The 21,171-nt window shown below is 43.2% G+C and overlaps 1 protein-coding gene across 2 annotated transcripts in view; it reads right to left on the bottom strand.

Moving 5' to 3' along the window:
* The window catches only part of LOC144685409 (protein crumbs homolog 2-like), a 180,025-nt gene that overhangs the window by 41,085 nt on the left and 117,769 nt on the right, over positions 1–21,171 (bottom strand). For both annotated transcript variants that reach the window (XM_078549847.1, XM_078549846.1), the window contains exons 5-6: positions 17,710–17,892; positions 8,316–8,429 (exon numbers count right to left, since the gene is read on the bottom strand). In XM_078549847.1, coding sequence (XP_078405973.1) covers positions 8,316–8,429; positions 17,710–17,892 — 297 coding nt within the window. The remainder of the gene's footprint in view (positions 1–8,315; positions 8,430–17,709; positions 17,893–21,171) is intronic.

Below are 21,171 nucleotides of genomic sequence, written 5' to 3'. Positions count from 1 at the left end.
TTTTTAAGCAGTGTAGGTTTTATGCTAAATCATTTTTTTTATCCATCCTCCCTGCGTTGAGATTTTCAGTGACATAAAGCAAGTATTCATGTTATAAACTTTAAAAGTAAGCATTTCAAATATCTAAATTGCACAAAATCTCCTCAGTACCATGTAGCGTTTTTTTAAAAAAAGAGCCATAAACATTTAACGCCACCAGATTCTCCCCTTCCTACTGGATACCCCCTTCCCTACAGAACCTCCTTTCCCATTTCAGAAAAAGCCAACAAAAAGTCATCCGTGCTTGGAAAATCAGCCAAATTTTGTAAACTGTAAAAGAAATTCAATGTTCACATGGAATATATTACCAGTCTTTTACACTTCTACACATGTGAAATAGTGCAGTGTAGCTCAATGTTGAACAAGTGGAATATTGATACAATATTCTAAATTTATACTGAACACTAGTTCACAGTTCAGACAAACAAAACTTTTAAATAAGTTTCAATTTTAAAACTGAATCAATCAATACTCCACAGAAAACGCGCTGGCTCTCGATTAAGGTGATTTGTGTTTAAATTAGTCCAAAGGTAGTTATTTTGCAATTGAGATCATCTGGGATTATTTTTGAAGATCCTGAAAAATTACCTCATGTTGCTCTAAACACAAATTTGAATAAAAAACAAAAATCGAACTTCCAGCAAAATCTTGGAAAAAAAAAAGCTTGGATGGATTGGATTTAAAACTAAAGCAACTGCAGATTTCCTTTCGAGCATATCTTTCCTGGAACACTATATGCCCCGTTAAGCTGTAATAACAGGTTAAAATTAAGCTTCAACAAAAAGGCAGCCTTAAATGTAAAATCAAATAACGATGACACCAGTTACCTGTGATGAGAAAAAGTCCACAAAAGAACACTTGAGAAAGGAAAGATTTCATTGTGGGTTTCCTCTCTGCATTTGTACAAGTGCCTGACCATAACTAAACACTGAGTGTGTTTGTGCTACCCTGGTGCCAGTCAGGCAAAAGCGATTAGTAATTAAACCAACCAATATAGAGAGGGCTGCACTTTAATATAAGTTGGTCTCGCCAGTAATCCGCCTCCTCTTTATCCCTACCCAGCTGGCTCCTATCGGTACTGACATGAAGAAAGCTTGTTTCCTCTCGTTCCTGCATGTTATATATTACTATCACTATTGTGACAGCAATATATATATTTGACCTAATTTTTCTTTGAACTTATAGGGCCTGGCTAAACTAAGGAAATAAGTTAGAGAGACACGAAAGAACTTTAGACTGCTACAGCCATCTCATTTTAGGGTTGCACTTTTCAAGGTACGGGTTCCAACTTCAGGTTTGCAAGGTGCAACAGGCATGGTGTATTGTGGAACTAACTACACACTGGGCTCGCCTGTATTTTATCTTTAATTGGTTTGTTCTACCCTGCGTGTTTAGTTCATTGGGTAAGTTAATAGGCTCCACTTGTGGGTTAACACAAGTCACAGAAAAAATGGTCTTGTATCCTCTGTGCTTGAGCTACGGAGTTGTTCCAGTGGACTGTTCTAAGCTGCGTCAGTGGATTGAAGATTGTTCTGTAATTTCCCTTGTTCACTTGGTTATGAAGCTCTTTTTTTTCCCAAATAAAAAGACTCAATCCACTGTGCCTATCAGGTGGCAACCAAACCTCACGCACAATGTCAATCAGGAAAGCTGCAGCACAGCAATCACTCCCTAATTTTTAATTGAGCTGTCATGTCTGGCTCCCTTCCCCCTCACCAATTCCTGCCCTACTGAGCCTCAGATCCTGAAAACAGGACTAGTAAAAACAAAGGCATCACATGGCTAATCACAACATAGGAGCTGTTTCCTTCAAAATGTGCATGACGAGCCAAACGGCTCCTTTGCTGTTTTTATGTTCCTAAGTCCACACAGCAGAAGTGGGGATCTGGTCGTGGAAACCATAGGTAACATCGATGTAAACAATCATTTTGTAAACTATGGATGCTTTCTACGTGATAAGGACTGAACATTTTCATTTTGTTGTGCCATCCGCATTCTTACAACTTTTCTCAAAATACATAAGTTTTAGTTTCGTTATAGGTTCAAATGCAAGTCAGACTCTATGTCCTTACCCTCTTCACAATATTCAACATTGTAGATTTCTTAAAGTCTGGAAGAAGGTGCATACTTCTCGATAACAGTGACTGAAAAGCCTCTAAAGTGTTGAAGTTTAATTTTTAGAAGGTAAGAGCATTGGAGCCTTATGTAAGTACATTCTGAATCATCATTTGTGTTTTATTCCTGCAAAACATTCAAAATATTCTATACTAAACGCAAATGGTTAGCAGGAACATCAGCAGCAGGAGTTTATGTTTAAATACCCTCAGTAAATGGAAAATTAAATCTAGACTAGCAGGGCTGCAGGATCCAAAGCCCATAATTTTATCAGCAAAACCTTCATTTTCAAAACTTGTAGATGCAAATAGCTAAAGACATCTCTCTCCTCTGTAAGCAGAGCAGTGTGAAACACTATTACAAATTTAAGAGCTGAAAACACAACTTTGGGGAAATCTAATACCCTGGGAAAATATATTTTCATGATACATTGATTCTTGCATAAAATATTCCATAATGTCTACTTAACCAAAGTCTTCCGGCACACAGTACTTCATGAGGCATTATGATATCAGTAATGTTTTGTAATAATAAGTACGCAATGGAACAGGCCTTGATACCAAACATAAGAACAGGCAAAGTGATCTATAAGTTCACAAGAGAAAGCCTTAGTGCCCATGACTAGTTAGGAACGGTTACTGTTCAAGTTAAATGGGGCCGGATGATAACTAATTTTCTCCTTTCCTCCAGAATGCCATGGGAATCATTTTTACTTTGGGTGTAAAGTTGACGATAATTCAACATTGCCCATTTTACAACATGGGTCATAGTTAAAATCGCCCCTCACGTTTCTACAGGGTGTGCCATCTTTTGACCTGGTTATGATATGAAATCTATCCAGAGTCTGGCACAGCGTGAGCTTGCAACCTGTACTGAGGTTGGACATCGAAATCAGTCAATTTGCTTGCTCTCTTTTTTGGGCCTTTTTTTTTTGAACAAAACTGTCCAGTATTTATCATTATGCAGTGATGGTACCATGCTCTCACACAGTGTGTTACAAATGGTGTCGTTCTGGGATGGAGCAAATTGTAAATCATGTCATGCCCACATGCAGTGTCTCGCAAATGCTGTATTACTGCTTAAAACGCGAATTACTTAGTTCAACTGAACCTGAACCTTCACCAGATATTGCTACACTCAGCACGTTGCCAATTTTAATTTTCCATAGATAATAAGCTCAACATTTTAAAACGAAACAAAACTTCAAAAGCAACGTTACCTCCGTTCAATTGGGGGAGTCTATTTCATCTTGTTATGATGTAAAACTGTTTGCTGAATATATTTTATGCTGATTCAAGCCCTTATTTTATAGTCATTATCAGCTTCCCTAAATCCATGGACTCAACTGCCTTGGGTCAGGGGTTAACTTAATCATAATCTGTTCCATCTGAAATTGGTCAGCATGGGGGCATTCAGTCAAAGCTTTAAAGTCTGATCAGATTCTGACTCAGTAGAGATCTGAAGTCCTACTCTTTGATTTGCTGTGTTTCTCAACTGCAATGTTTCTGGAACTTTTCGATGGTTCTGTGATGCTAATTTGATGTAATAAGCAGCAACCAGAAGTTTAAACAGCGTGGCCACGGCTGCACTAATTTACACAGCAGAGAAGATTAGCCTCTATTATTGTGCTGTCAGCTCCGCTCCCACGCACATTCATTCAGCCCACTGAATTTACGAGAGGGGTCAGTGCGACGAAACCACCTGCTGCTGTTTATTCAGTTACACCAAAGTCCTTTCAAAAATTGTTTTGTAAAACTAAAAAAATGTGACCCTTGTATTTTAGTGTCTTGTATTTTCTCATTACCAAATTTTGCTCAACTTCCACAACTGTAAGCCAAATTTGGAACAAAGGTCAGTAACCAACCATCCTTTGCCGGAATGCGGCATTAGAAATCTCAGCAGAGAGCAACTGGTGTTCTCAATAAAAACATCAGAAATACCACATCATTGCAAGAAGTATTGTCAACTGTCCAGATGGAACTATAAAGTTTTACATTAATTACAGAGACTGAATTATCTACTAGATTGATATTATTAATCTTGTTTGATTATATGTATAATTTACGACACCGAATGTTTCTCTAGTCCTTCACTGTCCATCAGGAAATGAGTGTATTTACTGAGTGTATTTAAGACCGAGATAGATAGGTTCTTGATTGGTCAGGGGATCAAAGGTTACGGGGCGAAGGCGGGAGAATGGGGTTGAGAAACTTATCAGCCATGATTGAATGGCGGAGCAGACTCGATGGGCCGAATGGCCTAATTTCTGCTCCTATGTCTTATGGTCTTAAGGTCTTATGATGGGCACTGCATTGACTTGTATCTATGTTCATTAAGGTGAATCACGACAATGCTGTGAATAGAAGGTTTAACTACCCATCGAATAATCTATTTTCCAAATTGTTACTTGACACGGGACATGTGGTAGGAATTGCTAATTTTGTATTTAGTGAGAGCAACGCACTGCTTGTGTAGCTTGAGTTCTCATTTAAGCTGAGTGAAAACCCTTGGAACCTAGACCAAAGTCGGCTGTTTTCAATCCCAAGAATCAAATATCTAAAATGCACCCATAGAAGAAATACTTCCTGCACAAACTTGTGAAGTACTGGGGCCCAGCATTACACAAGGAAAAAAGAATATTTCCTTGCATGTCAGCTTCAAATGAGCAATGATCAAAGAGTTTGAAACATCAATAGTTTCGCAGTTTTTAAGCTTCAATTACCAATTACAGAAAAAAAAAAATAGTGGCTGCTGAAGGTAGTTCAGCCAGCCAAGAATCTTGGTATATTAATGAATTGTGCTATGAAGTAATGGGATATAGGTCATCAAGGGAAGCACCTAATAAGGTTCGGGTATTTGTCCATAGAAGCCCGGTTGCTTGCGTGCACCTTTTTGCACAGTTGCAGGGTGATACCTGGGCAGTCACTGAACAATCCCCTGATGCAGAAAGGTGAATAGGAGCAGCAGTCTTAACTTGCAAAATGGGAGAATTTTTCCTCACAGAAGGAGTGAACATTTTTACCCTGATTGCTGTTAATTATTCGAAATTCTACCAACTGGCAAGCTGTCAAGTAAAAGAATAACATTGTAAATGTGGAAATGGGTGCCTCACGTAATTTACCAAATGACTGCCAGTTACAAGAAACCTTCTATACTTGCTCTGTACTTTCTTTTAGTGGCCCGTTTGGTCCACATGTCTGCGGAATGGTTATTTTTGCTGAGGTTTGATGCCTGCGGTCCTGAGCATTAAATAAGCCAACTTCCTAGCTGCAGAAGAGTATATATTTGACCAACTTCATTTCAAGATATATATTCTGGCACTAAAAAAAAACCCAGGATGCATTCAATTGTTTAATAATTTAAGACTATCCAAGGGAAATGTTTTGTATGTGAACACCCTCAAGCTGTAACCAATGAAAGATGACTAACTGCATGATGTACCCTTGTTCTAACATTTATTTGTCAGCCAGTTTATTTTAGCCTCTTAGTTAAACAGCACAGTCACTACCCTGAATTCATGCTGAATTCTGTATGCAGCTCTTATACCACTGCTCCACTTACAACACACACTGAAAACTGTACTGGATGCAGTTATTTCTCCAGATGTTACACTTTGCCCGATTTACTTTCAGGCAGTGAGAATAGATTTTTGAAAATCTTTCAAAGTCAAAGATGAATTGTCTTTTATTTAAACTACAATATATTGTGGAATGGTAAATTCCCTAAGTTAAGTAACCTCTGTCTTTTAAAAAACTGTCATCTGTAAGGCTCAGATTTTCTTACAGAGCGATGTTGCCATGCAACAAGGTTCAGAGTTAGCTACTGATGCTTGTAGTTTGCATAGATCTGCAAATTGATTATGTTTCTGGCCGTTGCTGAATTTTAAAATCTGTATTAGATTATTTTGAGGAGTCACAGTGCTGTAACCCAGCACTGTTTTTTGTGGCTTATTACTAAGAGAAATGTCCAAATGTCCAAATTGAGAGTTTAAAGTGGGACCTATCAGAGAAGAAGATGGAAACTTGTGTGTAGATGCAGAGACTGTGGGAAGGGTTTTGAATGAATATTTTGTCTCCGTGTTTACAAAGGAAAGGGAGGATGTAGATATAGTAGTCCAGGAGGAACACTGCGAGATATTGGACGGGATAGTCATAAAGAGAGAGGAAGTACTCGAAGGGTTGAAATCCTTGAAAGTCGATAAGTCACCAGGGCCTGATGGATTGTTTCTGAGGCTGCTGAAGGAAGTCAGGGAGGAGATAGCAGATGCTCTGAGGATGATTTTCCATTCTTCACTAGATACAGGGGAGGTACCGGAGGACTGGAGAAATGCAAACGTAGTTCCATTGTTTAAAAAGGGATCAAAGGAAATATCAAACAATTATAGGCCAGTTAGTCTTACATCGGTGGTGAGCAAATTAGTAGAATCAATCCTGAGGGATAGGATTAACTGTCATGTGGAAAGGCATGGACTAGTCAGGGATGGTCAGCATGGATTTGTCAAAGGAAGGTCTTGCCTCACAAATTTGATTGAATTCTTTGAGGAAGTGACAAGAAGGGTTGATGAAGGTAGTGCAGTGGATGTTGTGTACATGGATTTTAGCAAGGCATTTGACAAGGTCCCACATGGCAGATTGGTCAGGAAAGTAAAAGCCCATGGGATTCAGGGTAATGTGGCAAACTGGATAAAAGGTTGGCTTTGTAACAGGAAACAAAGGGTAATGGTCGATGGATGTGCTTGCGAATGGAAATTTGTCTCAAGTGGTGTTCCACAGGGCTCGGTGTTGGGTCCCTTGCTGTTTGTGTTATATATTAATGATTTGGACGTGAACGTGGGGGGCACGATTGGGAAATTTGCAGATGACACAAAGATTGGCCGAGTAGTAGATAGTGTAGAGGATAGCTATAATCTCCAAAACGATATAGATGGGTTGGTGGAGTGGGCAGGAAAGTTGCAGATTGATTTTAACATAGAGAAGTGTGAGATCATACATTTAGGGAGGTCAAACAGTTACAGGGATTACACAATAAATGGGAATATACTAAGAGGGGTAGATGAAGTGAGAAATCTTGGTGTACAAGTACACAGGTCCCTGAAGGCAGCAGTTCAAGTAGACAAGGTTGTAAAGAAGGCAAATGGAATGCTCTCCTTCATTGGCAGAGGTATAGAATATAAAAGTAAGGATATAATGTTGGAATTGTATAAAACACTGGAGAGGCCACAACTGGAGTATTGTGTGCAGTTCTGGTCACTACATTACAGGAAGGACGTAATAGCTCTGGAGAGGGTGCAGAGGAGGTTTACAAGAATGTCGCCGGGGTTAGAAAAGTGTAGCTATGAGGACGAATTGGATAGGTTGGGGTTATTTTCCTTAGAACAAAGAAGGCTGAGAGGTGAATTGATTGAGGTGTACAAAATTATGAGGGGAATAGATAGAGTGGAGAGGATAAAATTGTTTCCCTTGGTGGAGAATTCAAGAACCAGGGGACATAGATTCAAGATAAGTGGCAGAAGGTGTAGGGGGGACATGAGGAAGAACTTTTTTACGCAGAGGGTTAGTGGGTGTCTGGAATTCGCTGCCCAAGTTGGTGGTAGAGGCAGAAACTCTAAACTCTTTTAAAAAGTACCTGGATCTGCACCTTAAGTGCTGTAAGCTGCAGGGCTATGGGCCGGGTGCAGGAAGGTGGGATTAGAAAGGGCACCTGGGTGTCCTCGGGCTGGCATGGACAAGATGGGCCGAATGGCCTCCTTCTGTGCTGTAACTTTTCTATGGTTCCAAACCAGTAAGAATGAAAACTTAATCGTTTATTCTTGAAAAAAAAACCCAAAGTGTATATTTTAAAAAGCAATTACTGAAGGGCTGTTCATCAAGGATGTGTGTGGATCACCGCAAAGTGTTTTCACTCAAGCAGCTGGGTGAAATGGAGGAATGGAGAAAAGACAACTTAACGTTAAACTGATGGAAAAGCACGTTGGCAGGTCACTTATTGTCCCTTTACCTCTGGAAAGTGATATGCTGAACGTCCTATACTGCTAGTGAACCTGACTCTGAGACTCGCACATAAACGACAGTCACTTAGGCATCTCACAGCTAGGGAAACATTTCCCAGTAAAGAGTAAGGAGCGGTGGGAAGAAAATGATCAGAAACACTGGAACTATTACCTGTAAATCCAGGTGTACAATGACATTGGAATCCATTGTTTTGATCTTCACAAGTGCCTTTATTCATACAAGGACCAGACTCACATTCATCAATGTTTAATGTGCAGCGCTCTCCTTTTCAAAAAAAAAAGAGAATAATTAAAAATCTTGTTGCATAACAAATTCTTAGTAGTCTGCAAATTGAGTTATCATTTGAGCACCTTCACATGACCCGGACATGTTGACACATACAGTGAAAAGCTATGTGTTGAACTTCTAATGGTAAAGAACGATGTCAGGCACAAAGAAGTCTAGGAAAGGGAAGTAAACCCTTCTTGCATTAGATTATCTTCCTGCTCATCCCTTCATTCCCCACTGAGCAAAGTTATCACCATTTGCTAAGTTCCAACCTGGACAGGAACCGAACAGGGACAAGGCAGGAGCAATAGGACTCAGATTTTGATACTTTCTTTGAATTATGAACTTTTATTGAAATTCAACAGCTTAATTATTAAGACCCCAAATTATAAGGCACAGGGGTAGAGAGCAAAAATAGATGTACTTGAAAAACTGACAAGACTTTTGTGCCTAAATTTTCTGGTGCTGCTCACCCTGGGAATTATAGTGGGCAGGACAGATAATTGGACGGATCAGAAAATGGTCTGTTGACCTGGGACGTGAATTTGCCATGTGGGGGCCAGAAAATCCCGTCCTTGGTGTCTCACATTTAATTTCAGAAATTTCCAAGAACCTATTTAAAGAGAGAGGGAGCATTCAAAAGTTGTACAATTTGTTGAAAGTACCCCAAACGTTACAATAATGTGATAGTGTCACTGGAATTGTGTGTGGTGTTTTTGAAAAATGTCAGCTTTCTTACCTACACAGAGGTTCTTCTAAGTTGGGCCTTGCTGCTGTTACTTTAGTGATGTCAGAATCGGAATCACCCATACCCTTGCTTCTCGTACTCTTGTTACCCGTACCCGGCTTCTTCCCCGTACCCCTGCACATTGTTTCTATTCAAGTAATCATCTAATGCCCTCTTGAATGCCTCGGTTGAACCTGCCTCCCCCACACTTCCAGTCAGCGCATTCCAGACTCGAACCACTCGCTGTGTGAAAATGTTTTTTTTAAATTCTTCACAGTGAAGAGCACTGTCCTATGCATTCTGAAGTGATTCAATAGGACATGACAGGAGCTGTGATTTAGGGGGGGTGGCCTGAGACTTCAGCCCTGAAAAATGACACTATCTGTTCGGAAATCTGCATTTTCGATGAATATACAAACAAATATTTACTGTTTGGGAAAACTTCCCATCTAAGTTTGGCTTGCACATTATATTAGAGCATTATTCAGACCCCAAAGGCTTCCCATCTCTATAAACTAGTTTTGTTGATAGTCTGGGACGCGGCTGTGCTGATATATAAGCTATACCAGCACATTTACTTTAGTGCTGAACTGCGGCTATTAATTGTTGTGTAAATAATGTGGCTTTAGTACTATTTTTCAGCACCATGTGATAAGGAACCAACAAAGCTGGTGGTGGTGCCTGGACTAAAATGTTGCTGGTTCACAGCAAGTTGCTACTGTCTGGATAAAAGCAAAATACTGCAGATGCTGGAAATCCGGAACAAGAACAGAAAATGTTGGAAAAACTCAGCAGGCCCAGCAGCATCTGTGGAGAGAAAAACGGAGTTAACATTTCGACTCCGTGTGACTCGAAGACCTGTTAGACCTGCCGAGTTTTTCCAGCATTTTCAGTTTCGGTTATTGTCATTGTCTGGAATTCAATGCCTGAAATGCTGGTAGAAAAATGATTTCCAAAAGGGATTGGATGTGCACTTGAACAGGAAAAATACACTCAGCTATGGAACTACCTGGATAATTCTTTCAAAGGGCCAGCACAGGTTATGATGGGCCGAATGGCCTCCTTTCATGCTGTACCATTCTATGATTTCATGAATACGGTTTTGATAATCTCAGCACTGGATCAGATAAATCCTGGTACTGGTTTAGTGTTCTCACTGTGAAACATTTTGCAAGGAAACAACAGCATTGTAACGAAGGTGTAGGGCGGAATTTTCCATTTTGGAACAGGCAGCAGAGCTCGTTGGAGAGGATAGTGATCGCTCCTGCGCAAAAGGTGAGATCAGCCTCCCTCAACAAGCTCGTGAGGGGCCATCCAATATACCTTGGCCACATGTGGACAATGCCTGTGAGTGACCTGTATTGTAGGAACCTGCCTAGTCAATCACTAATTATCCCTCCTCTCTATTCCAGCCACCAACCAGGAAAAGGCAGAGGAAGAGTTACAACAAGCGCCTCAGCTCCAGCCCCCAGAGCACCTCAGCTGCGGAGGCAGAGGAAGCATCTGTTGAAGATTCGTCACTCTGTCCGCCTGCAGCCTCCACCAGTGCGGATACACACACCTCGGTGGGTCCTAGTTCTGGAGTAGGTTCGGGGGTCACAATCTGGTGATCACCTCACAAATACGTGTCCTCAGCAGGCGGAGGCAGTGACAGCCAAGGAGGACTACTGGAGACCAGGCCCCTGGATAGTCCGAGTCTAATGACAAGCCTCTACAGTCGGCCCTGAGAGAAATGCCGGAGATGCAATGACAGGCAGGGGAACAGGCAGAGTTGTCAGAGGCCATCACCAGACTGGAACAAAGGATGGAAGAGTCCGTCCATGTTCTACCTGATCTGGCTCCGGCATGCAAGCACATTGAAGTCTCCTTGGGAAGGGTGACGGCCATCTTGGAGTCCCAGGTCCAGCAGTTTCTGTTGGATTTGCGCTCTGATTTGCACACCATCGCTCTGGCCATGGGTGTATTCTAGCAGTGGCTAGGCGAGAGGGGGTGGGGCAACTCAACCTTCCTTCAGGTGCCCCTTCTCCTCAAGGAGTTGGGGAAGGGCCCTCAGGCACCCTAAGAAAGGAGGGGCACCAGCCAGACATGCCAGGGATATCCACCAGGACATTCCAAGGGTGCCCTCCCACTCCAAATCCCCTCTGCCTGTGATCCCATCAACTCCAGCAGGTCAGGCTGAGGAGGGTGCATCTGCCGCAGAGCAGGAGACCCTTAGCAGGCTGGGGCCCTCAAGACCTCAGGCCTCCAGAGGTTTCCCACCAAAGTCATCTCAGACAACAGGACATAGCAGTCAGCAGGCTGCCTCCACGTTTGTTGTGGATGTCAGGGCTGCGCCTAGATATAGCAGTAGAGTTAGGAAAATTAAAACGTTTTGAATGCACAATAGTGGCATGGGTGTTTGTTCACTGTACATAATCTGCACCACTGTAAATATATTTTGCATTTATCCCTCTCCAAGTCTCAGGTTTGATTGGATGCAAGTTCTCGCGTTCATTCAAGGGTACAACATGAACCCCACCTGCACCCCCATTATCTCCCATCTTGTCCCTCAATTCCATTAAGTCTAACTCACTCTCATGACAGTGAACCACCTTTAGTTCCACATCTGAGACATGAACAAAGGCACTTCCTATATGAAAATGATGGCTGGACAAGACACATGTGACCCTTGCACCTTAGGCAGACAATGTGTGACCTCAAGAGAATTGTTCATCAAGGATAATGATTATCCTGATTGCACTGAAGTCTGTAGTTTGTGGATGGTGTAAGTATTTGTCACGACTAACATTGCAGTCTTTTCACCAAATGCACCTTGCAATGGTGTTTATTTTAGGACCGTGAGGTTTTGGTTACAGTAGGTGTTCATCATCGAGCACCATAGCCTTTTATGCCTCCGTACAATGTAATTTCAACTCCGTGTTTAAGGCTGAACATTATCCCTTTCTTAGTTCCCACTCTCCCTGTACATGGCGCTGAGTGATGGAAGTTGGTTCCACTGGGTGATTTTTGAAATGTCTGCTAAATGGGAATGAGTGTGTGTTGCCAGAGGTAAGTGTTCACCCTGATCAACCTGTCTACTTACCTGTGAGGACCATAGCTTGCTCCCGAATGGCTGCCTAATGGTACTTCACAGAATCCCTCTGAAGTCACAGAACGCAAATCGCTACGTAATTAGTGGCATGACTATGTACTCATTGACTTAGGGCTCCTAGAAATGATTGGCCTTTGTAAGCTGGACCATGTCGATGACTGTAATGGTGTGAAAATGAGGCTCTAGCACATCTCTTGAGTGAAGGGAATAAGTTATCATTGCTGTATCTAAACCAACTGGACCACATCTCTCCAAAATGCCAAGGCAATGCAGACTTCTAACAAATGTAGAAACATAGAAACTAGGAGCAGGAGTAGGCCATTCGGCCCTTCGAGCCTGCTCCGCCATTCATTATGATCATGGCTGATCATCCAACTCAATGGCCTGCTTCCACTTTCTCCCCATACCCTTTGATCCCTTTCACCCCAAGAGCTATATCTAACTCCTTCTTGAAAACATACAATGTTTTGGTCTCAACTATTTTCTGTGGTAAGAATTCCACAGACTCACCACTCACTGGGTGAAGAAATTTCTCCTCATCTCAGTCCTAAATGGTCTGTCCCATATCCTCAGACTGTGACCCCTGGTTCTGGACTCCCTCACCATCGGGAACATCCTTCCTGCAGCTACCCTGTCTAGTCCTGTTAGAATTTTATAGGTTTCTATGAGATCCCCCCTCATTCTTCTGAACTCCAGCGAATATAATCCTAATCGACTCAACCTCTCCTCATATGTCAGTCCTGCCATCCCAGGGATCAGTCTGGTAAACCTTCGCTGCACTCCCTCTATAGCAAGAACATCCTTCCTCAGATAAGGAGACCAGAACTGTGCACAATATTCCAGGTGTGGTCTCACCAAGGCCCTGTACAATTGCAGCAAGACATCCCTGCTTCTGTACTCGAATCCTCTGGCTATGAAGGCCAACATACCATTTGCCTTCTTTACCGCCTGCTGCACCTGCATGCTTACCTTCAGCGACTGGTGTACGAGGACACCCAGGTCTCGCTGCACATTCCCCTCTCTCAATTTATAGCCATTCAGATAATAATCTGCCTTCCTGTTTTTGCTAGGGTTATGAGTGTTTGACAATAATCCTGTTGACTCCCTCTCTGTGAGGTGTTCTGAAATGCATTCTTTCAGTTTCTCTGTGTGCTATGCAAGCTTGCAGTCTATGGAGATTTATAACATTTGAGGTACAGGATGTTCCACTGCTTGTTACATTTGTTCCTGCCTAGTAACAAGGGCAGGACCCTCTTGGAGTGTTTTGATAGGTCACCAGATTAGCTCAAGGGTCAGTGAACAGTCAGTTTTGAGTCAGCCAGTGAGTCTGTTTTAAACCGAAGAGAAGCATCCCAGAGAGAAAGGGACAAGGGATGGGGACAGGCAGAGGCCCCAACAGGAAGTCCCAAGTAAGGGACAAAGGCAGGGGGCAGAAACAGGTCCCAGTTAAGTTCAATTAAAAGGGAGGAGCAGAGAAACAGGTTCCAAGTTATAAAAAGGGCTGCAGGGAGCAGACTTTAAGTAAAATGGACCCAGGTGAAGCCCTGGTATTTGAAGAGGGCTAAGAAGAAGCCCTGAAGATCCAAGAAGTCAGCTGAAGGTTGGTGATTCTGTGCTGTGGGCCACTGGGGCAAAGGTACCCCTTTGGAGCAGTAGTGTTCTGCTTGGCACAGCTGGAGAACTGAAATTGCACTTGTGGGTAGATGTTTGAGCAAGTTAGGCTGCCAGAGCTGTGATATGTGCTGCGATCTCAGGTACCCCTCATCACTGAGGAGCCAATCCTCTAAATGCTGAGCTCCCTTAAGTATCTTTGGCACCTGGTACTAGTCGTGTGGGCTCCTTGGGTACTTAGCACAAACGTGCATGATCTGCTTTCTGTGATTACAAATTAGCTGGATATTCAGAGAGTCAAATCCTTTTCTATTAATGACTCTAACAGGCTGTTGCCAGGGAGCTCTCAAGCCCACGTTTGTACAGTTGATGGCATCCTGCACTTATGGAAAGCCTGAAATCGCAACGAATCCCACAGCTCTGGCAGTCTGGCTTGCTTCATCCATGTGGAACTGCATGCAATGGTAAGCTTTATTGAAAAGGCATCTGTCACCTCCCTTATGCATCGTGTGTTGCCAATTGTGAGATACCACAAAGTTCCCTAGTGGAGCCCTGGAACAATCCCAAGGCAAAAGTGTTCAGTGCGGCAGTAACCTTCATGGTTAGCAGCATTGTATGCTCTCCAAGTTCATGTGGTGTCAGTTCCTCATGGAGAATTTGGCAAATATGAGGCATCACATTCCCAGGCAAGCGAAGGTGTCTGTGGCACTGTCTTTTGCTCATCTCCAGGTATGAGCTGCGTCTTCTGTAGACCTATGGTCGTGCCAAATGTCGTCATAGATTTGGCCCTTTCTTGTTGGATTCTGGGACTTTCTGGGGCCCCACTGGCTCATGTCCCTCAGGGTGATGGTCCTGAGCTATGTCAATCAGCGACAGTCCTTTCTCATACTAACCAAAGCTATCAAGTAGGTAGCATTGATTGCAACCTGCATTCTTCATTCCTCCTTGTATCTGTGAACAGATACAATTCAGCAATAAATGGTGGTCCGTGTGGAATGGTCTCTTTCCAGATACAAGGCGGGAATGCAGTTTCCAGCCCTTGACTTTCCCTCAGTCCGCACATTGCATACCAAGGCCAGCCCTTGCAGGATGATATCATCCTGGAGGATGACAGGTGCCTGGTGCATTCCCCTCAGACGTGACTGTGCATTCACAACAAGGGTCTTAATTAGGGTCAGAAGAGCCACAGTCAGCCTTGTGCTGGTTGTCCTCCAGTGGCCTTGACAATAACTGTGGATACCCAGTCCTTACACTTATGTCCTGACTGCAAGCATGATGCCTTAAATGCCATGATCAGAGCACTTGGAACAAGGGGGCATGTCGGGTCCCTGCTGCCTCTGTGTAGCAGATGTGGACATTGATTTTTGGACCCTACATCTGTTCTGACATGAAAGCAAAATACTGCAGGTGCTGGAAATCTGAAATAAAAACAGAAAATGCTGGAAAAACTCAGCAGGTCTGACAATGTCTGTGGAGAGAGAAACAGAGTTAATGTTTCAAGTGCACATTCAGACTCTTCAGAGAAAATGCTGTCAGACCTGCTGAGCTTTTCCAGCATTTTCTGTTTTCATCCACTCTGACATGCCTCAGTAAGGATCAGATGCCAATTAAGACCATATGCACCGCAGCACCTAAACTTAATGGATTCACGACTGAATGTGGGACATTAGTGAAGGAGCCAAGCTCGTTCATTGTGCATTCGACCCTTGAGTCCAGCACTCAGCAGAGCCATGCTCTCCACGGTTTTAGCAGGACAGTTAGAGAGTGCCCCTTCAATCAGCTGAGATTTGCTGTGCTGAACTCCCCCCACGCGACCGAGACCCTTTCCCGACTGATTTCTTTTCCAGCTTGTGTGTCAAACTGCGTCATTGTAAAGTGAGCTTGAAAATGGTGCTGCTGCTGACGTTCGTCTGGGAGACCAGCTTCCAACATCCTCATCGCCCACCAAGTCCCTTCCCTCTTCCTGCATCCTCACTGCCTCCTAATTCCCCTTCCTCTTCTCGCTATCCAGCCTTCCCCTTGTTACCCTTGAACCCATCACTATCCATGTGGATATTCCTGTTCTCCTCCTGAACCCTTTAATGTTGATGTCCCCATGCCCTTTGCCGCTCAGACCCCTCCTCTTCTCGAGGCCACATGCACCCTGGCTTTCTGGGACTCTCCCCCATGAGACCATCCAATACCCATCCCCACCCCCATGAATTTTCAGCTATTGACTTACAGGATGCAGATGCCTCCTCTGACCAAGACTGTGCCATCTGCCTCACCATACCATGGCTCTAACCCCCAGGACCAAACTTTTTAGGTTAGACTGACTATGCCCTGCACACCATGCTGTGCATGACTCTCACTGCCCAGAGAGGCCTTGCCCTTCCCAAGACCGGGAGCAAGACATGCATGTCATGCAGAGCCCTCCAACATGGCCCACACAGCCCTAGGACAGTCTCTTCAATATGCCCCCAACAGCGTGGCCTCAGCCCCAGGACAATCTTGGACTCTTCCTTGGAAAGATTTATCACTTTTGCGCAGGACAGTCTTTCAGTACTCCACTCTGTTCCTTGACAACCCCTAGTCCTGCCTCTGTCTTCTCCCACCCTGCCTGTGTTCCACATTCTCCCTTTAGTCCTGCCTTTGTCTCCCCGCCCCTCCCTTTCCATGTTTTACAACCCCCCCAGTCCTGCCTCTATTCCCACCCTCCCCCTCCCTCCCTGCTGGTGTTGCCTCCCATACCCAGCACTGGTGCAGCTTGTGATACAGGCAGCCGAAATCTCGCAGCAACACTTTGAAAGGTAGGCGAAAGCGACACCTACACACCTTGAAGTCCTGTTGATGGAACTGAAGCTCGCCAGGTGCACGCCAGCCATTTATATACAGTCGGGAAACAGACCGTTCTCATTATCCACTGGCGGGGAACTTAATTTGGAAGGGAAACATAATTCCAATGCGTTGGCCTTTTAAGGAGATGCAAATGGATGCAAATGTGGTTCCCAAAATAGATCAGCGGGAAACTCAGTCCCCCCTTTAACCTGCCATCAAAGTCAGGAGAACAAAATTCCAAACTAATGGCCTGCCGGTCAGAAAACGACTTTCTCCATCATGTCAAATTTAGTGCCCCCCAACCGCACGATTCCCACCACCAGCGAGGGCAGAAAATTCCACTCTGTAGTGCTTTCACTGAGTGCAACAGGGAGAAAAATAGACCATAAAATCCTGCAGACTCCACTCTTAAAGATTATTTCCCTAAAATAACAGAAGGACGATATTCTGGCGGTAAAACATGTAGAGTTAATTCTTGTCCATTGGGCAAATTAATAGACAATTTGTATAATACCTGTTTACCCCAGGAGTAGGGAAGACTGCATAACTCACCATTGGTCAAATCATGAAAAAGTTTGAAAGATTTTAATTTTAAAAGTGACACTGTTCTGCTATTTGAATCCAGAAATATTAGTTTTATAGCTGATAACAGAGAAAGTGCTTTGGGCTAGCGATGTTTTAATCCAACCAGTTGCCACATTTGCGAAGCTTTAAAAATAGAACCACACACACATAAACGTGTCCATGTACTGAAAGTTCCTGTGGAATGTTTAGTAGAGTTAGCAATGAAAGGCACCAGCAAGACTGCCACTCCCTCCACCCGCCCCCCACTCAGTATTTTCACCTTTACTTGTAAGAGGAGGTATCGTGAGCCAAATATTACAATAATGCCCCTCCTGGGATTTGTAAGAAAATTCACTTGCAATTTCCAATGTTAGTGAGACAATGCAGGGAGCTGTGTGCTTTCGCTCTCTACTCCACAACATTTCTAAGCCTGTGCTTTTGATTTTGGGTTTCAAGTTTAGGCTGACCTGCAAAGCCAAGTTGGCAAAGGCAAAGGTAACCAGAAGCATTGGCGTAACTGAAGGTGGAGTTGAACTGTGGGAGTTTGCCATAATATTCTTCAGTGGAGCGTTCCAGACATGTGCCATTGTTCATGCAAGGCTCCATTGTGCATTCATTGATATCAACTTCACAGTGTGGCCCAGTGTAACCTATTGAAATGGATACAAAGCACAAACAGTAGATGCTCGTTCATAACATTCAGTGAACTTATGACCCTTAATCCAAGTACTGCAACCAGCTTGGCTGATTGCTCATCATAGTGCTAAAGCAACATTTTTTTACACGGCAATTAACAGTAGCAGTTAAGAACTAAAATAAATGTGGCTGTATGGCCCATTAGCAGCTTGGTCAAGTCCCATATTAAAATGGAGAGAAACGAGAGATTACGGAGATGTTAATTGGTGGAAGGGGGGGAGGTTAAGCTAGATATCCCATTCATTTTACCATAAAAACCAGCGATTCTCTCTTCTTTCCCTCCATCAAAACAGATAATGGCCTTAAGAAGGAAAGTAAGAATATACAACAAGGCCTAACAATCCCTTGAGCCAGATCTACCATTCAGTTAGATCATGGGATAGGATGTGATAACAGGACACTTAGAAAATATCAACGGGATTAGACAAAGTCAACATGGATTTATGAAAGGGAAATCATGTTTGACAAACCTACTGGAGTTCTTTGAGGACGTAACTAGCGGAATAGATCAGGGAGAACCAGTAGATGTGGTGTATTTGGATTTTCAGAAAGCTTTTGATAAAGTCCCACATAAGAGGTTAGTGTGTAAAATTAAAACACATGGGATTGGGGGTAATATATTAGCATAGATCAAGAATTGGTTCGTAGGCAGGAAACAGAGATTAGGAATAAATGGGTCTTTTTCGGAGTGGCAGGCGGTGACTAGTGGGGTACTGCAGGGATCAGTGCTTGGGACCCAGCTATTCACAATATATATCAATGATTTGGATGGGGGAACCAAATGTAATATTTCCAAGTTTGTTGATGACATGAAGTTTGGTAAGAATATAAGCAATGAGGAGGGCATTGTTGGGAAATGGAAATAGTTTAAGTAAGTTATATTGGTATTTTTGGCTGTTAGGAATGAGTTTTAGTTTTAAAGTTTAGGTTTGATTTGTATTTCTGTATCTGTGTATTAAGAAAGGTCAAACTGAGTTTTAGTTTCACTTTAAAAAGGTGCCTGCATTTCTAATGAGCTTTTCTATGGTTGTTGCGGCTAGGTTAAAAAAAACAAGAGTAGAAGAATTGGGCTGTTGTCTAGCAACAGGAGTCCAGAGAAGCAGGTCCCTCCCACAGACACACACAGAAAAACTAAAGAAACAGCAGTTTTATGTTCAGTTTAAAGCCAAGATTTCAGAGAGACTGGACACTCAGAGAGGGAGCTGCATATTTCCCAAAAGAACCAAAAGATCCCAAGGCCAAAGGAGTGAGGCAGAAACAGGGGCAAGTTTCAAGAAGACTTTCTAGTCAAAGGGAGGACAAGAACCTGGAAAAGGTCCAGTTAAGTGAAGTTAAGAGTGAGGGACAGAGAGAAAAGCTCCAAGATTCAGATTTAAAGATACAAAAGCTGCAGAAAGCAGATTTAAAGAGAGAACAGCTTGCAAGAGGCAAGGAGGTCCAAAGAGACAGCTGAAGGTCTGTAACTCTTTGCTCTGGGCATGTGATGCAGTGGTGTACTGTTAACACTGAGCCAGTGAGAGAGAGTGGGTGGAAGACAGCTTGGATGCATGTGGTGACCCACGGGAGAACAATATCAGAAGGAGAGTTCGAAACCCTGGAGGTTAACTCTTTGAAGGCGTTTGAGAGGAACTGTCAGTTTTGGGGAAGATTCCAAGGCGAGGTCTTGGAGAGTGGAGATTGGAAACCCTCATGTGAAAGACGGAGTGCAGTGAGACCAGTTGTCTCATGGCGTCACAAGCGTCTGGAAGGAGTTAAGGAGAGGTCCATAGCATCTGGTTGAGGTGGCATTTGTCACTTGGTTTCAGAGTGTGGTGTGTCTGATCACAGGGTGCCTATTGGTACATGGACTGTGGACTTACTGTGGACATTAGAGTATAAGATAGTTTTTGTAACTCGTGCTATCCTTACAAATCTGTATATATCTGTAAAGAAATTGTTGTGGGTGAAGGAATATTGTAATATAGTTATTCTTTTCTTGTTGAATAAATGTTTTATATTTCTTTTAAAAGTTCATTAGCTGACTCCCGTGACTCTGTTCAGTAGCCCATCTCCACGTATCTAAACAAGCAAATAAGCGTTAGGATCTGTCAGCTGGGTTCCACCTTGGATCAGGTTTGTCCAGTGGTAACCACAGCTGGGGATCATAACAGTACTAAGAGGCTTCAAAGTGATTTAGACAGGTTGAGTGAGTGGGCGAATACATGGCAGATGCAATATAACGAGGATAAGTGAAGTTATCCATTTTGGTAGGAAAAACAGAATGGCAGAGTATTAGTTAAATGGTGATAGATTGGGAAATGTTGATGTACAAAGGGACCTGGATGTCCTTATACACCAATCACTGAAAGCAAGCATGAAGGTGTAGTTAAGAAGTTAAGCAGTTAAAAAGGCCAATGGTACGTTGGCCTTCATTGCGAGAGGACTTGAGTACAGGAGCAAGGATGTCTTACTGCAGATGTACAGGGCCTTGGTGAGACAATACCTGGAGTATTGTGTGCAGTTTTGATCTCCTTACCTAGGAAAGGATATACTTGCCATAGAGGGAGTGCAGTGAAGGGTCACCAGACTGATTCCTGGGATGGCCAGATCATCATATGAGGAGGGATTGGGCTGTCTAGGCCTGTGTTCACTGGAGTTTAGAAGAATGAGAGGAGATCTCATTGAAACATAAAATTCTGACAGGGATGGACAGGCTGGATGCAGGGATGATGTTTCCTCTAGCTGGGTGGGGGGCTGGAGCAAGGGGTCACAGGCTCAGGATACGGGGTAGACCATTTAGGACTGAGGTGAGGAGAAACTTCTTCACTCAGAGGGTGGTGAACCTATGGAATTCTCTGCCACAGAAGCTGTGGAGGCCAAGGTCACTGAATATATTTAAGAAGGAAACAGATTTCTGGACTCTAAATGCATCAAGGGTATGGGGAGAGAGTGGGAGTACGGCGTTGAGATAGAGGATCAGCCATGATCATATTGAATGGTGGAGCAGGCTTGATGGGCTGAGTGACTCCCTCCTGCTCCTATTTTGTATGTTTCTATGGCTTATCGGTATCTTAACTCTATCTACCTTCCTAGGTTCCATTATCTTTAATATCCTTGCCTAAGAAGCTCTTGGTTTAAATTTTCAATTGACTATCCCCAATAGCTTTAAAGGGAGAGAGTTTGGGCACTTAGACACACACCCTTATCATGTTAGTTACCTCCTCAAAGAAAATCAACTAGGGTTTGTTAAACAT

The sequence above is a fragment of the Cetorhinus maximus genome, chromosome 10 (assembly GCF_964194155.1).
Source record: "Cetorhinus maximus chromosome 10, sCetMax3.hap1.1, whole genome shotgun sequence".
In the NCBI taxonomy this organism is placed as follows: domain Eukaryota; kingdom Metazoa; phylum Chordata; class Chondrichthyes; order Lamniformes; family Cetorhinidae; genus Cetorhinus; species Cetorhinus maximus.
Note: the sequence above shows the minus strand (reverse complement) of the source record. Positions and strands in the feature narration are given on the sequence as shown.